This window comes from Gastrolobium bilobum, unplaced genomic scaffold (genome assembly GCF_033153095.1).
Source record: "Gastrolobium bilobum isolate Gb01-03AN ecotype WA unplaced genomic scaffold, APGP_CSIRO_Gbil_v1 utg460, whole genome shotgun sequence".
In the NCBI taxonomy this organism is placed as follows: Eukaryota; Viridiplantae; Streptophyta; class Magnoliopsida; order Fabales; family Fabaceae; genus Gastrolobium; species Gastrolobium bilobum.
In genome coordinates this window covers 28,554-41,633 of record NW_026896870.1, presented here as the reverse complement: position 1 = coordinate 41,633, position 13,080 = coordinate 28,554, and the positions used below count along the sequence as shown (strand labels likewise).

The window sequence follows — 13,080 nt, the reverse complement described above, 5'->3', positions numbered from 1 at the left end:
ATTTTCTTCTTCTTTTTTTTTTCTCTTTACATAACCTCACATGGACCTAATATACTTTTATATAGATATAAGATGTAAAATTATCTCATATAACATAAATATCAAACCTATCATTATACCCAAGTGTGATGGCTTAGTTGGTAGCATGAGGACTGAGTGGTGGAAGAGGACCTCAGTTCGAATCCCACCAATACCGTATGGGGAGAGGCATAAGTATCGTAATCCTTGGACTCGCACCCGAACTCTGGAATAGTCTCATAAGCGGCTCAAAGAGTCGAACCCGTGGGGATACCAGAGGTTCTGATTCGCCTCAAAAAGACAATTAGGATCAGTTTCCAAAAAAAAAACCTATCATTATATAATAAAGGGAAAAAGGTGTGTCATTTTAAATAACACACCTTACATTCTTTCACTCTCACAAAAAGGTAGAATTCATATCTTTAAAAAATTCCCCCCTCTCTCTTATGATTTATCTTTTTCTATCACTTAAAATAACACAACTTTATATCTTTTAAAATAATACACATTTTCCCGTGTAATAAAACAATAAATCGAATACCAAATAATAACATTTAAAGTCAATAGGCGCCGACACCTTCAATGCAAGAATTACAAATAGTACTTGTTTCTACATTTTTTCTTTGTGCATTTCTCTTTTCACTTTCTTTCTCAGAAAATATTAAAAAATTAATTTGTACAACCTGTGTATTTGCTGTTTCTTTTACCTATGAAGCTTTGAAGCTATGATCTTGTTCCATAAGCTAGTTGTCACAATCTCACTAGCATTTTCATTGTCTCTAATGTCTTGTGTTACAAGGACAACGTCCAAAGTCATAGGATAAGGGTATTTACTCCAATCTCTTCCACTTTTTTTTTAACATTACTTCTCTCTCCTTCATTTTGCTTCTAGAAAACTGCACATACTTGCCAGTTACCCATGATCTTGGAACTGAGATGCTACATTGATTAGATCCAAAGTTCAAGTTTTTGAAGATACCCATTACTCCTCTAAATGGGTGGTCTCAGAGAATCATGGTGTTTCTGCAAAGGGGTGAGCAAGTCAGAGAGAATGAAAGTTGCTATTTGCTCAGGGAAAGGCCCTGCCATGGCCACAATCACCAACACTGCTTCTAATGGGGTCCCTGCCACCGGATTCTTGATCCACCGGAACCTCCTCTTGACCACACATGCCAATCTCCCCTCCGTGGTCGCCGCCGACAGCTCCGAGATCCGGCTGCATAACGGTGTTCCTGCAACTCTTGTTCCTCAGAGGTACCCCATTTGAGGATATTGCCATGATTTCATTTTGCTTGCTGAAATTGTTATCATATATTTATAAAAAGCAATGAAAAAAGAAAATGTAGTGAAACTGTGATTATCTTCTCTACTTTTTATTTTTATTTTCAACCCACCCTAAGGTTACTCATTGGAACGGGAAAATCACGGGTTCAAATCTAGGAAATAACTTTGCAAAAAATGTATGGATAAGGTAAAGAAAAAGTGGGTTCTTATCTAGGAAATAAATTCTTTGCAAAAATGTATAGCATAGAATTGACCCTCACCCTCGTAGAGTTAGGGATTTTTGCACCGGGGTTTACCCTTTTATTTTATTTATTTATTTATTTTGGGGTGGTTAAATTTTTGTGTGTTTGGTACATTTGGGATGTAAACAGCTAGGTAGAAGAGGGAGATAGGATAGGTAGTCTAGTAGAGGATTAAACCTCGGATATCAATATTGTAGTGTTGCCAATTGAGGTAGAAGCTGGCTAGCTTTTGTGTTAGATTTTGTTTCTAGAAGCTGGTAAGGAATGCAGTTAAAGTGGCAAAGTTGGATTGAAATTCGTTTCTAAATGTTTGGAACATTTTAATGTTAAAATTGAAATGAAATATTAATGCATCTTAGTCTTTTAGTTTATCTATGGATGCACAATACCCATCTTGCTAGCTGTATCACTGTACAACATGTTCTCCAACACACGCTTCTTGTCTCTAACTTGAATTTCATTTGACGATTTACTCTTCCCTTGTTGACTTTTTGGATACCTGCAACTATGAAGTTTCTTTTTATAGCAGTTGTACCTAATATTATTTCACTTTATCTGGGATATTCGTGTAGAATAGGAATGGTGGTTGATACTTTAGTTTATTTCTTTCAGAAGATTATTTTGATACATGTGATGTGAAACTGTATCATGTGATTCCATTTCCATTTGGTAATGTATATTACATTGTTCTTTTGTGTTCACATATTTATATCCTCTACTACATAGTTTTCAGCACAGCCTGGCATACCTTCACCAACTTGGCCCACTACTAGCACAAGGATAGAACTACCAACTGCAAAGTATGAAGTTTTAGATATTTATTTTGGAGCTTTGAATGTATATAATTTACGGTCAAAGCTAGCTGTTTTTATCAGACCAAAATAGTAATTAAGGATTGCTGTAAATCTTGCCTAGTGTGTATTGAAGTCAATAATCTTATAGTTATTATAATTTGTTTTACTTATGATTCTTTGTAGCATAATTTATGTAGATGTGTGAATATGTATTCCTACCGGATCATCAACAACATCTTTATCCCAAACTAATTGGGTCGGTGGTAGATGAACCCAAATAAAAGATACAAAGGGATTGAAAAACGATAAAATAAATAAATAAAATAATATATATATATATATATATATATATATGTATATATGGAGAGAGATCATTTGACTCCAGAGTAAGAAAATAAAGATGAGAAAATAAAAGGGGTGTAGGAAAATAAATAAATAAATAAATAAGAGAAAAAAAAAGATGGGGAAGGGGAAAAGAGCTAAAGGAAAAGAAGAAAATAGGGGAGATGAAGAGGAAGAATAACAACGGGTCTAACCCTTCATCATCTATATTCCTACCAGATGCTAAAATTTATTTTGACTATAATTCATGTTGGTGTGGCACATGTACATCAAACTGCAGAGTGATATGATTCTATAGTCAGTTACAGGTTATCTGCATTTGCACGTGAGCTATAGTGTGTATATGCTTTATGTAGTGTATGGTAGTGCAAGTCTTGTTCTTTAAAAATAGTGTATGGTATTCAATATGCAATGAAAGTTTGCTCCAGTTTGTGTACTTTATTTCTGACCTAATGTATCCAATATTTTAGCATCTTAGTTCAGACTCAGCATTCTGAAACTTTCAATCAACACTTACTAGTAGCATGTTTGAAGTTGCTAGAGCTCCTTTTGTTATGTTGATATACTACATTTTCTTTTGTAGACCAGCACAATTTGTCTTTATTTGATTCTGTTTTTAATTCAATTGTTCCATAATTTGTTATTTTATGGTTGTGTTTATTTTGTACGTTTAGCATTTCTTTTATTTGCTAAAATTAGGGACAGCACAACAAAAAATAAAATTGTACTTTGTTTGATTTTTAAAATAGTCTAAGCACTACACAAATAGCAGTCCAAGAGACAACGCAAAACTATTAATTTTTGTTACCCACTAGACCAAGTGACAAAATTTGTCCAAAGCACAAAAAAAGAAAAACCCCAATAATCCCCGTCCCTATACTTTTCTACCTCTATTGCATGCATATCAAATACAAAGGATATTACAATAATTTATGTTATTTTGTCCAGTACTTATGCATATAAAACAGAGGATAGCACAATATTTGTAGTCCTATGCATTGGTCATCAAATAACTAATAACACAAGAATTGTTCTGTGACTCGACCACTTGTGTTTTGTGTTCTGTTTATGTTGCTCTTCTTCATTATGCCTAAAACACACCCTTAGATTGGTTTATTTCATATTCTAGCAATCCATTTGGATTAAATTATGCTCTACATACTTTTTTATGACTTAATTTACATAATGGTCTTACATTTTTAATGATTTGTCATATATGTTATTTCTTTAAAAAAATGACTGCCTCAATTCACTACATCAATGTGATGTGGATTTTGGGTTTGCTAACACAGCCTAGATCACTGCTTCAAAGGAGTGTCTTAGGTGGATATACAAAGAGATTGGAGAGCTCTACATAAATGAAGTGTTTTCTCCTCAGCTGTTGCTTTTTTATTTTTACACTTTAGGAGGAAGAGGGCGAGTCTTGGAGTAGCGGTAAGGTTGCAACTTGTGACCGGAAGGCCACGGGTTCGAGTCTAGGAAATAACCTCTTTGCAAAAATGCAAGGGTATAGCTGCGTACAATCGACCCTCACCCCTACCCTCGCAAGTCGAGGAACCTTGTGCACCAGGGTTTTCCCTTTTTACTTTAGGAGGATATATGTCATTTTCTTCTTTAATAAAATTTCTTCTTTTATTAAAAAAAGAGAAATCTGTAGCAGGCACCATTACTTTTGAGTCCTTAAAGTGGTTATTTTGTATAGCAGTGAGTTAATTTTTTATTTGGTTTCAGGTTTTTCATTACAAGTACTGTATTAGATCTTACAATTGTGGGTTTAGATGATGCGGATGGAGAATCAAATGCACAGGGTCATTGCCCTCACTACTTGAAGACATGTTGTAAAACCAATCTGGATCTGGGAAGTGTAGTTTACCTTTTAGGCTACACAGAGAAACAGGAGCTCACTGTTGGTGAAGGAAAGGTGGTCATAGCCACAGACAATCTCATAAAACTATCAACTGATGGGATTCTATGGAGTCCAGGTTCTGCAGGTTTTGATGTGCATGGCAATCTAGCTTTTATGATTTGTGATCCTATGAAGTTAGCCACATCACCAAACACCAAATCGCCTTCAACTTCTTCGTCGTCCTCCTCCTCTTGCAAGAAGGATCTCCCCATGCAATTTGGCATACCAATTCCTGTCATATGTGATTGGTTAAATCAGCATTGGGAAGGTAACCTTGATGAACTTAACAAGCCAAAATTACCGCTCATTCGATTAATGTCGACCGGCACGAAAAGTGAGCATTCATGTGCTTCCTTTACAATTAGGCAAGTTTTCAAGTCAACAGAGGCTGATAATGATGGCACCCCGTCTTCATCAAACAATGTCTCAAAGATAAGGGATCAAGGACCAAGTTCTTCTGCTATTACCAACACTGTTGAAGAAGAAAGCTTGATCACTAATCCGAATGCTGCACATATACAGGGAATTCCCACTCCAGAAATATACGAATCACCAAGAGTCACGGCTGCGCCGCTCAGAAGAAAAGCAAGTACACAAATTCAGCTGTTGGACATCAATTTTCCTCCAAGGATTGTCAAACCTGCAGTTTTGCCACAATCATCTAAAGAACTGCATCCAAACTCTGCTGAAAATTTTGCCAAAGAAACTTTGCTTGAAAATCAACAACTAGAAGGAGAACAAAACTGGGACAGAAGGTCATCAATTCCTAGTGCAGAAGTTTCTTCAACAGGTTCTGTTAATGGAGCTCAAAGTGAGATTCAGTCTAGTTCATCCCCTGTTGAAGTACCCGAGATGCACAATGGATATAGCAGTGAAGGAGAGACAATGTATTCCGCAGAAACCGCAGAGAGTCGCAATTATACAAGCCCCAGAGAGATGAAGTTTCAACAAGTTGGAAGGAGCCATAGTTGTGTTAGTTACAATAGATGGGGTGCTACACATAGAAGCCAAGTTGCTCGTGGGATGATGGTAGAAAATCAGAGAAGCTTCATGCATGTGAAGAAGGTGTATTCACAAGGTGCAACTTCTCATAGAAGCAATGACTATTTCAGCCCCACTGTTTCCTCAATCATGAAACGTAATAACAGCTCAGAGAACCCAACCAGACCAAAACAAAGTGCTGTTCATTCTCCTTCACCTAGATGGTTGTTTTGATTGATACTTTATATAATGGTCTACTCTATAAAGTAAAAAACTAAAAAAAGAGAGAGAGAGAGTATAGTAGCATTGTATTTTTCTTCTTTTGTTTTCCATATTTATATGTTTTTTTTATTTTTTATGGAACATTTGCAGAGACCAGTTACGGTGAATAAGAAATTTAAGGCAAAATGTAGATTTCTTTCAAAATGACTCCGAGAGCCTGTTTGTATCCTCTTATTTTTAAGCTAGAAGCTATTTATAAGCTTTTTTTTTGGAAATTAAGCTACTTATAAGCTAAAGCTAAAAATAAGAGCTTAAAAAAAGAAGCTAAAAGCTGTTTGGTAATTACAGAACAAATTTAGCTTAAAAATTACTTAAAAGCACATGTTTCAAGAAAATTATTTCTCTCTCTATTTTTATAACTCTTCATTTAAAAAAAAAGCACACAATTCAAAAAAAAAAGATAAGAGCTTAAAAAAAACTCCTCCTAGGAGCTTTTAGTTTTCAGCTTTTTTCTTCATTATAAAAAAAAGAGCTTTTCATTATAAGAGCTTTTCTCAAAACCTGTTTGGCTTAGCTTATGCTTATAAGTAGCTTCTAGCTTAAAAAAGAGAGGATCCAAATAGGCACTCAAGGTGATTACTAATTCCATGTTGAGTACAATGGTCTGTCCAAAAATTATGCTAGAAGTAGTGAGGAACATATAGAACACATTTTATTTTATATATTCACCAGTTCATTAATTATCCGAGTAGTTCTCTTAGAGCACCATCGTCTTTGCTTTTCTCTCTCGAAGTAAAGCTAAATAATAGTGCTGAATGAATTTTATGTTCCACTTCCACCTTGGATTATAAATTTATTAAAGTTATCTCACTCTATAAAATAACTTGGATGGAAAGCCTAGAAGTGAAAAATCCTATTATGCATAACTTCTTTTACTTCACAGATTCTCGGGTTAATGTCACATATATTAAATATTAAGAACATTTTTTTTGGTAAAAAGATTGAATTAAATTTAAACATTAAATTATTCAACTTAATTTAATCAATTAAGTGGATCTTCATTAACAGTTACAATCCAATAAAATTAAATTATGCTATTCATTTTTTAATTTGAAAAAAAAAAATTAAATTAAGCAATACATTTATTAAGAAAATAATTTCATAAGTGATATAGCAAAAATATTGTTGTTGAAGAAAGTGGGTGAATGATCACCAAAAGACTTGAATCCGAATGTAACAGAGAAATTAAAACAAAATTATGAAATACAGTGCAATTAAAAAAATAAGACAGACTCACAGTACATGAATAATATGAACACAATATGCAGAATGGAATCCGAGCCCAACACAGTTGCCTCCTTAAGACAATTTATTCCTTCATTATTGCCGAAGGTAGATGAACAAATGTCTCCCAGGATAGAACGGATTGCGTCTCAAGGATGATGGCAACAACCAACCAAGAGCCCAAACAAAACACAACAGATGTCTGAGGAACTACAGGGATGGAGGATATCTGCACGGGTGGAGCAAAAAACTGGCAGAATAACGATGCAAAAAAATTGTGAGGGAACAAATTTTTTGAAGGGAGGAGCGTCTATATATAGACACCGGAAAGTCACGATGAAACGCCGCCGGCGAATCGGTTCTGTTCAAAAATGGCAGGTATTGATAAAAAATTATTTTTATTTCACACACACGTACAAACTGAACCGAACCGAACCGAACCGAGCCGGGGACGGTGGTGGCAGACCAAAGGCCACCTAGCTCCTCTCCCCTCCACAAAATGTGCAGTGCCCCAACGAAAAATTTAGGAGTGTGAGGTGAGAGCTTATATACTCTCTCACCTCTTATTGGTTGTCTAATGTAGAACTCTTTAAAACCCACACACCATTTGATTTTCCCTCTTTTTCTTTTTCTTTCCAAACCTCTACTTATCCATCACCAATGAAGAGTTTTATACTTAAAATTCTAACAAATATTTGATTAAATTATTAAATATGTGCATAAAAGTGGATCTTTATTTTATTGTTGGAATCGTAAGTTTAAAATAGACATATAAATAATAGAAAAATATAAAATGTGATTAAAATTATGAGTTATAGACTTTTATCAAACTTTGTTACACAAACTGATCTGAAATAAAAAAAAATTGAAAAATAAAATAAAACTAAATTTGATTTTTAGATGAACAAATGTCTCCCAGGATAGAACGGATTGCGTCTCAAGGATGATGGCAACAACCAACCAAGAGCCCAAACAAAACACAACAGATGTCTGAGGAACTACAGGGATGGAGGATATCTGCACGGGTGGAGCAAAAAACTGGCAGAATAACGATGCAAAAAAATTGTGAGGGAACAAATTTTTTGAAGGGAGGAGCGTCTATATATAGACACCGGAAAGTCACGATGAAACGCCGCCGGCGAATCGGTTCTGTTCAAAAATGGCAGGTATTGATAAAAAATTATTTTTATTTCACACACACGTACAAACTGAACCGAACCGAACCGAACCGAGCCGGTCGGACGGTGGTGGCAGACCAAAGGCCACCTAGCTCCTCTCCCCTCCACAAAATGTGCAGTGCCCCAACGAAAAATTTAGGAGTGTGAGGTGAGAGCTTATATACTCTCTCACCTCTTATTGGTTGTCTAATGTAGAACTCTTTAAAACCCACACACCATTTCATTTTCCCTCTTTTTCTTTTTCTTTCCAAACCTCTACTTATCCATCACCAATGAAGAGTTTTATACTTAAAATTCTAACAAATATTTGATTAAATTATTAAATATGTGCATAAAAGTGGATCTTTATTTTATTGTTGGAATCGTAAGTTTAAAATAGACATATAAATAATAGAAAAATATAAAATGTGATTAAAATTATGAGTTATAGACTTTTATCAAACTTTGTTACACAAACTGATCTGAAATAAAAAAAAATTGAAAAATAAAATAAAACTAAATTTGATTTTTAGATGAACAAATGTCTCCCAGGATAGAACGGATTGCGTCTCAAGGATGATGGCAACAACCAACCAAGAGCCCAAACAAAACACAACAGATGTCTGAGGAACTACAGGGATGGAGGATATCTGCACGGGTGGAGCAAAAAACTGGCAGAATAACGATGCAAAAAAATTGTGAGGGAACAAATTTTTTGAAGGGAGGAGCGTCTATATATAGACACCGGAAAGTCACGATGAAACGCCGCCGGCGAATCGGTTCTGTTCAAAAATGGCAGGTATTGATAAAAAATTATTTTTATTTCACACACACGTACAAACTGAACCGAACCGAACCGAACCGAGCCGGTCGGACGGTGGTGGCAGACCAAAGGCCACCTAGCTCCTCTCCCCTCCACAAAATGTGCAGTGCCCCAACGAAAAATTTAGGAGTGTGAGGTGAGAGCTTATATACTCTCTCACCTCTTATTGGTTGTCTAATGTAGAACTCTTTAAAACCCACACACCATTTGATTTTCCCTCTTTTTCTTTTTCTTTCCAAACCTCTACTTATCCATCACCAATGAAGAGTTTTATACTTAAAATTCTAACAAATATTTGATTAAATTATTAAATATGTGCATAAAAGTGGATCTTTATTTTATTGTTGGAATCGTAAGTTTAAAATAGACATATAAATAATAGAAAAATATAAAATGTGATTAAAATTATGAGTTATAGACTTTTATCAAACTTTGTTACACAAACTGATCTGAAATAAAAAAAAATTGAAAAATAAAATAAAACTAAATTTGATTTTTCTTTTCGCTTTCTTTTGATTTAAAAAATTCTAATAAATATACTTACACGAAAATGCTTTTAAGGATTATTACCTTATATAGGTAAATGTTTTAGTTACAAAAAGATAAAAAGAACACAAAATACAAATGCACATTATGATTGAATGATAATTACTACCCACAGCAAAAAGTAAGCAATTCAAGAAAGCTTAATCCCTTTTTATTTAACACATTCTCACGATCAATATTAGATGAGCAAACGCTTAGGGCATGTTTGGTGTGATGTATAAGGCCTGATAGTATAAGCTTATACTATACATTAATGAATTTTCAGTTGTTTGGTGTAACCATTGTATAGTATAAGCTTATACAGCAGACCCCCTAATACATCAAAATGATGTATAACTTACTCAAGCCTAGAGAGGTGGGATTAGACCTGATAAGGAATTGATGTATTAGCCTAATCCCATCCCATTCTTCTCTTTCCCATCATAACTTTTTACCCTTAACCCCCCTTCTTCCCCACCCCGCTGTAACCTCATTTCTTCTTTTTCCCCATTTCTTCTTCTTCTCAAATCACATCAGTGTAGAAAGTTGTAACAAAATTGAATTCTGATTTTTCAAATTGTTACAATAATAACAACGAAACCTTGATGCTAGTGCCAGCTTGGGAGGGAAACATTGTCCCCATTTTAACACATTGTGTTTGTATTGACGGAGATCCCAAAACTTGCCTCCCATTCTAATTTATGCATTTATCTTCTACAATCTGCAATCAAATCCAGAGACGCATTCATCGTAAGATCTATTCATGCTCGAATCATCAAATAGGGCTTTCGCATGGGTGTTTTCTTGATGAACAACCTCCTCAATTTCTATGCTAAAATTGGTTCCTTCTCTCATGTTCACCGCGTGTTCGGTGAAATGCCCCTTAAGACCTCATTATCTTGGAACACCATTTTCTCCGATTATGCTAAAGGGGCGACATGGAAGCTGCACACTGTGTGTTTGATGAAATTCCTCAACCTGATTCAGTCTCCCAATAATAGTTTTTTTGTTAAAATATTAATTTTTATTTCTACAAAATTTATTTATTTTTTAGACATACTAAATTAATATCATATGACATATATAGAAGAATTATATAAAAAAATTATTAAAGGGTATCTTTGTCAAAAATATTTTTTTTTATCCTATCTAGTATTATACAATGTCATGCCAAACGTTGGATAGTATTAAAATCTAATCAGGGCTTATACTATCAGGCCTTATACTATCAGGTCTTATACTATCAGGTCTAATCTTATACTATGCACCAAACATGCCCTTAATATTTGTATAGGACTAAGTCCATCAATTGAGGTCTTGTTGATTACCTTATTGAGTAAACTCTTTGTCTTTAACAAAGCATGACATATGAAAAATCATATAGGTAGAGCGAAATGATGATTGCAAGACATGATTTTATGAGAAAAAGGTGAAGGACCATAATTAAGATTGAACGCAAGCATCAGAGGGTAAAATTGAAAGAAAAGAGCAATGAAAAATGAAAAATTAAAAGAAAAAATGATTAATTAATTAAGATTAAATAAATCTAAACAAAAAGTTAATTGGAGAGGAATCAATTTACACAACGTAAAAATAAGAACTTCTACACTTATTATTAACGGTTGATTTGGGATTCTAATTTGTAGGAGATAAAAGTTCATGTGAAGCGATAAATATAAATAAAATCAACAGAGTTTTTATTCTTATGTGTGAGTTTAACCTGCCCCATTTTAATTATTTGTTATATGACATTGATACTTTGTAAAGCACCTTACATAATTTAAATTGGCTAAAAACAAGATAGCGTATTATACATTTTGAAGCGGGATATTTATTTCATCTAGCAAATTATTATTTAAAGCCAAATGACAAGCTTCCATTATAGGTTTTTTTTTTTTTTTGGAGGTAATATTCTTACTATCAAAAAATTTCACTACCAACCCACTACCTATCTAATTACCATTGGATCAACATTTTTTCTCTTTTCAGAAACTTTTTAGCATTCTCTCTTTGATCCAATGGTGATTAGATATGTAGTGGGTTGGTAGTGAGTTTTTTTTTTTTTTTTTTTTTGAATACAAAGTAGTGAGTTTTTTTAGTAGTAAGAATATCATCCTTTTTTTTCTTTCCTTTATCCCCCTTGTGTTACCGAAAAAGTGAAAAAGAAACTAATACCTAAAAATTGAACACCCAACGGTATCAGCAAGAGATCACTCACGCCCAAAGGAGGGATATTCCAAGTAAAGATTTATATATTAGTTTGCGTCACCTTAAAGAGAAGAATTTTAATGATCCTGAATCACCATTAATTCAGTGGTTCGAACCAATCAAAATTAGATAACTACTAATAAGAGAGGAGAAATGAAAAAAAAAATAAAAATTATCCAAATATCACCCCCTAAATAGAAGGAACACATGGACCACCAAAAAATTTTCCCACCTCAGAAGTCCCCTAATACCCCAATTTTTCAGCTGCAATCCAACTGCCCTTCTAACTAGCCAAAAAAATAAAGGTGACAATCCTCAATAATAGTCCCACCACGCGCTAAGAAATCCACACAAACATTACCCTCAAGATGGACATTCTGCTTTTGAATCTTGCAGCTGATATCCACAAGGATAGAAAATAATGGTGGAAAGATGATTGCCTCCTCAAGCGAATCTGTCTTTCAAACAAAATGCTGAAACCCAATACTCTTAGCAAGGTTCATTCAATAGTTTACTGCCTCAAGCTCAGCCAGAATATTAGTGGAAGAGAATATTACCAGAGAAGCCAAAGATGTTCCATTATTGCATCTCTGTTACAACTTTCCAGCATTTCTACCCTCGAAGTAAATATTACGGATGAACCTCAGAGAGCGTTTGGTAGAGGAAATTTTTTTTTTTTATCCAGGAATCTCGATAATATGATTTTTACATTCAGTTTACGATAATATTCGAAAATACAAAATTTAAAAAAATTCAGTTTCCCGAAAATTCTGAAGAATTCTACGTACCAAATGCCGAGTCAACATAGAACAGGGAAGGATACAGCTATTGATTCCACAATCAATGATATAAGCATTAGGATACAATAAAATGCTTCATGGCGCATACAGTTGACAGAGACGCAGACATCATCAATAAAGGTCAAACAATAAATTTTCAGCTCTTTGTAGGTTGCAGAGGCTACAATTAATTTCTAACAACTGTTCATATAAAAATCATTGCAAACTCGGAAAAGTAATTTTTAATTTTGATCCACTTGTACTAATATCCAAACATGTTATGTTGCTAATGAGTTTAATTCTTCAGTTCTTATCTTTTTCACATTTCCATGATATTTCGATGATAGTGCACGTTTAGGCACTAAAGTTAACATGTTTTATAATGATAACGAATCAGGATTAAATCTTTAGAGTAATGCTCCAAACTAGGTCAAAACAATCAACATCAACAACACTTTTATCTCAAATTAATTGAAGTAGGTGATAAATGAATCCAAATGAAAGAAAACAGGGGT

At 34.1% G+C, this 13,080-nt stretch overlaps 1 protein-coding gene across 1 annotated transcript; it reads left to right on the top strand.

The window, feature by feature from the left end:
• The first annotated feature begins 576 nt into the window (after window positions 1–576).
• Window positions 577–5,866, top strand: LOC133302546 (uncharacterized). Its single transcript, XM_061502338.1, has 2 exons — window positions 577–1,272; window positions 4,412–5,866. Exons 1-2 carry the CDS (start codon window positions 1,013–1,015, stop codon window positions 5,799–5,801), a joined length of 1,650 nt encoding a protein of 549 aa, XP_061358322.1. The 5' UTR covers window positions 577–1,012; the 3' UTR covers window positions 5,802–5,866.
• The last annotated feature ends 7,214 nt before the right edge of the window (window positions 5,867–13,080 follow it).

What these genes read in the sequence shown, in the direction of transcription:
- LOC133302546 (XM_061502338.1), top strand. Translation starts at nt 1,013, where the DNA reads ATGGGTGGTCTCAGAGAATCATGGTGTTTCTGCAAAGGGGTGAGCAAG. An exon ending in GCAACTCTTGTTCCTCAGAG is followed by an intron (nt 1,273 to 4,411) that starts GTACCCCATTTG and finishes ATTTGGTTTCAG; the next exon opens with GTTTTTCATTACAAGTACTG.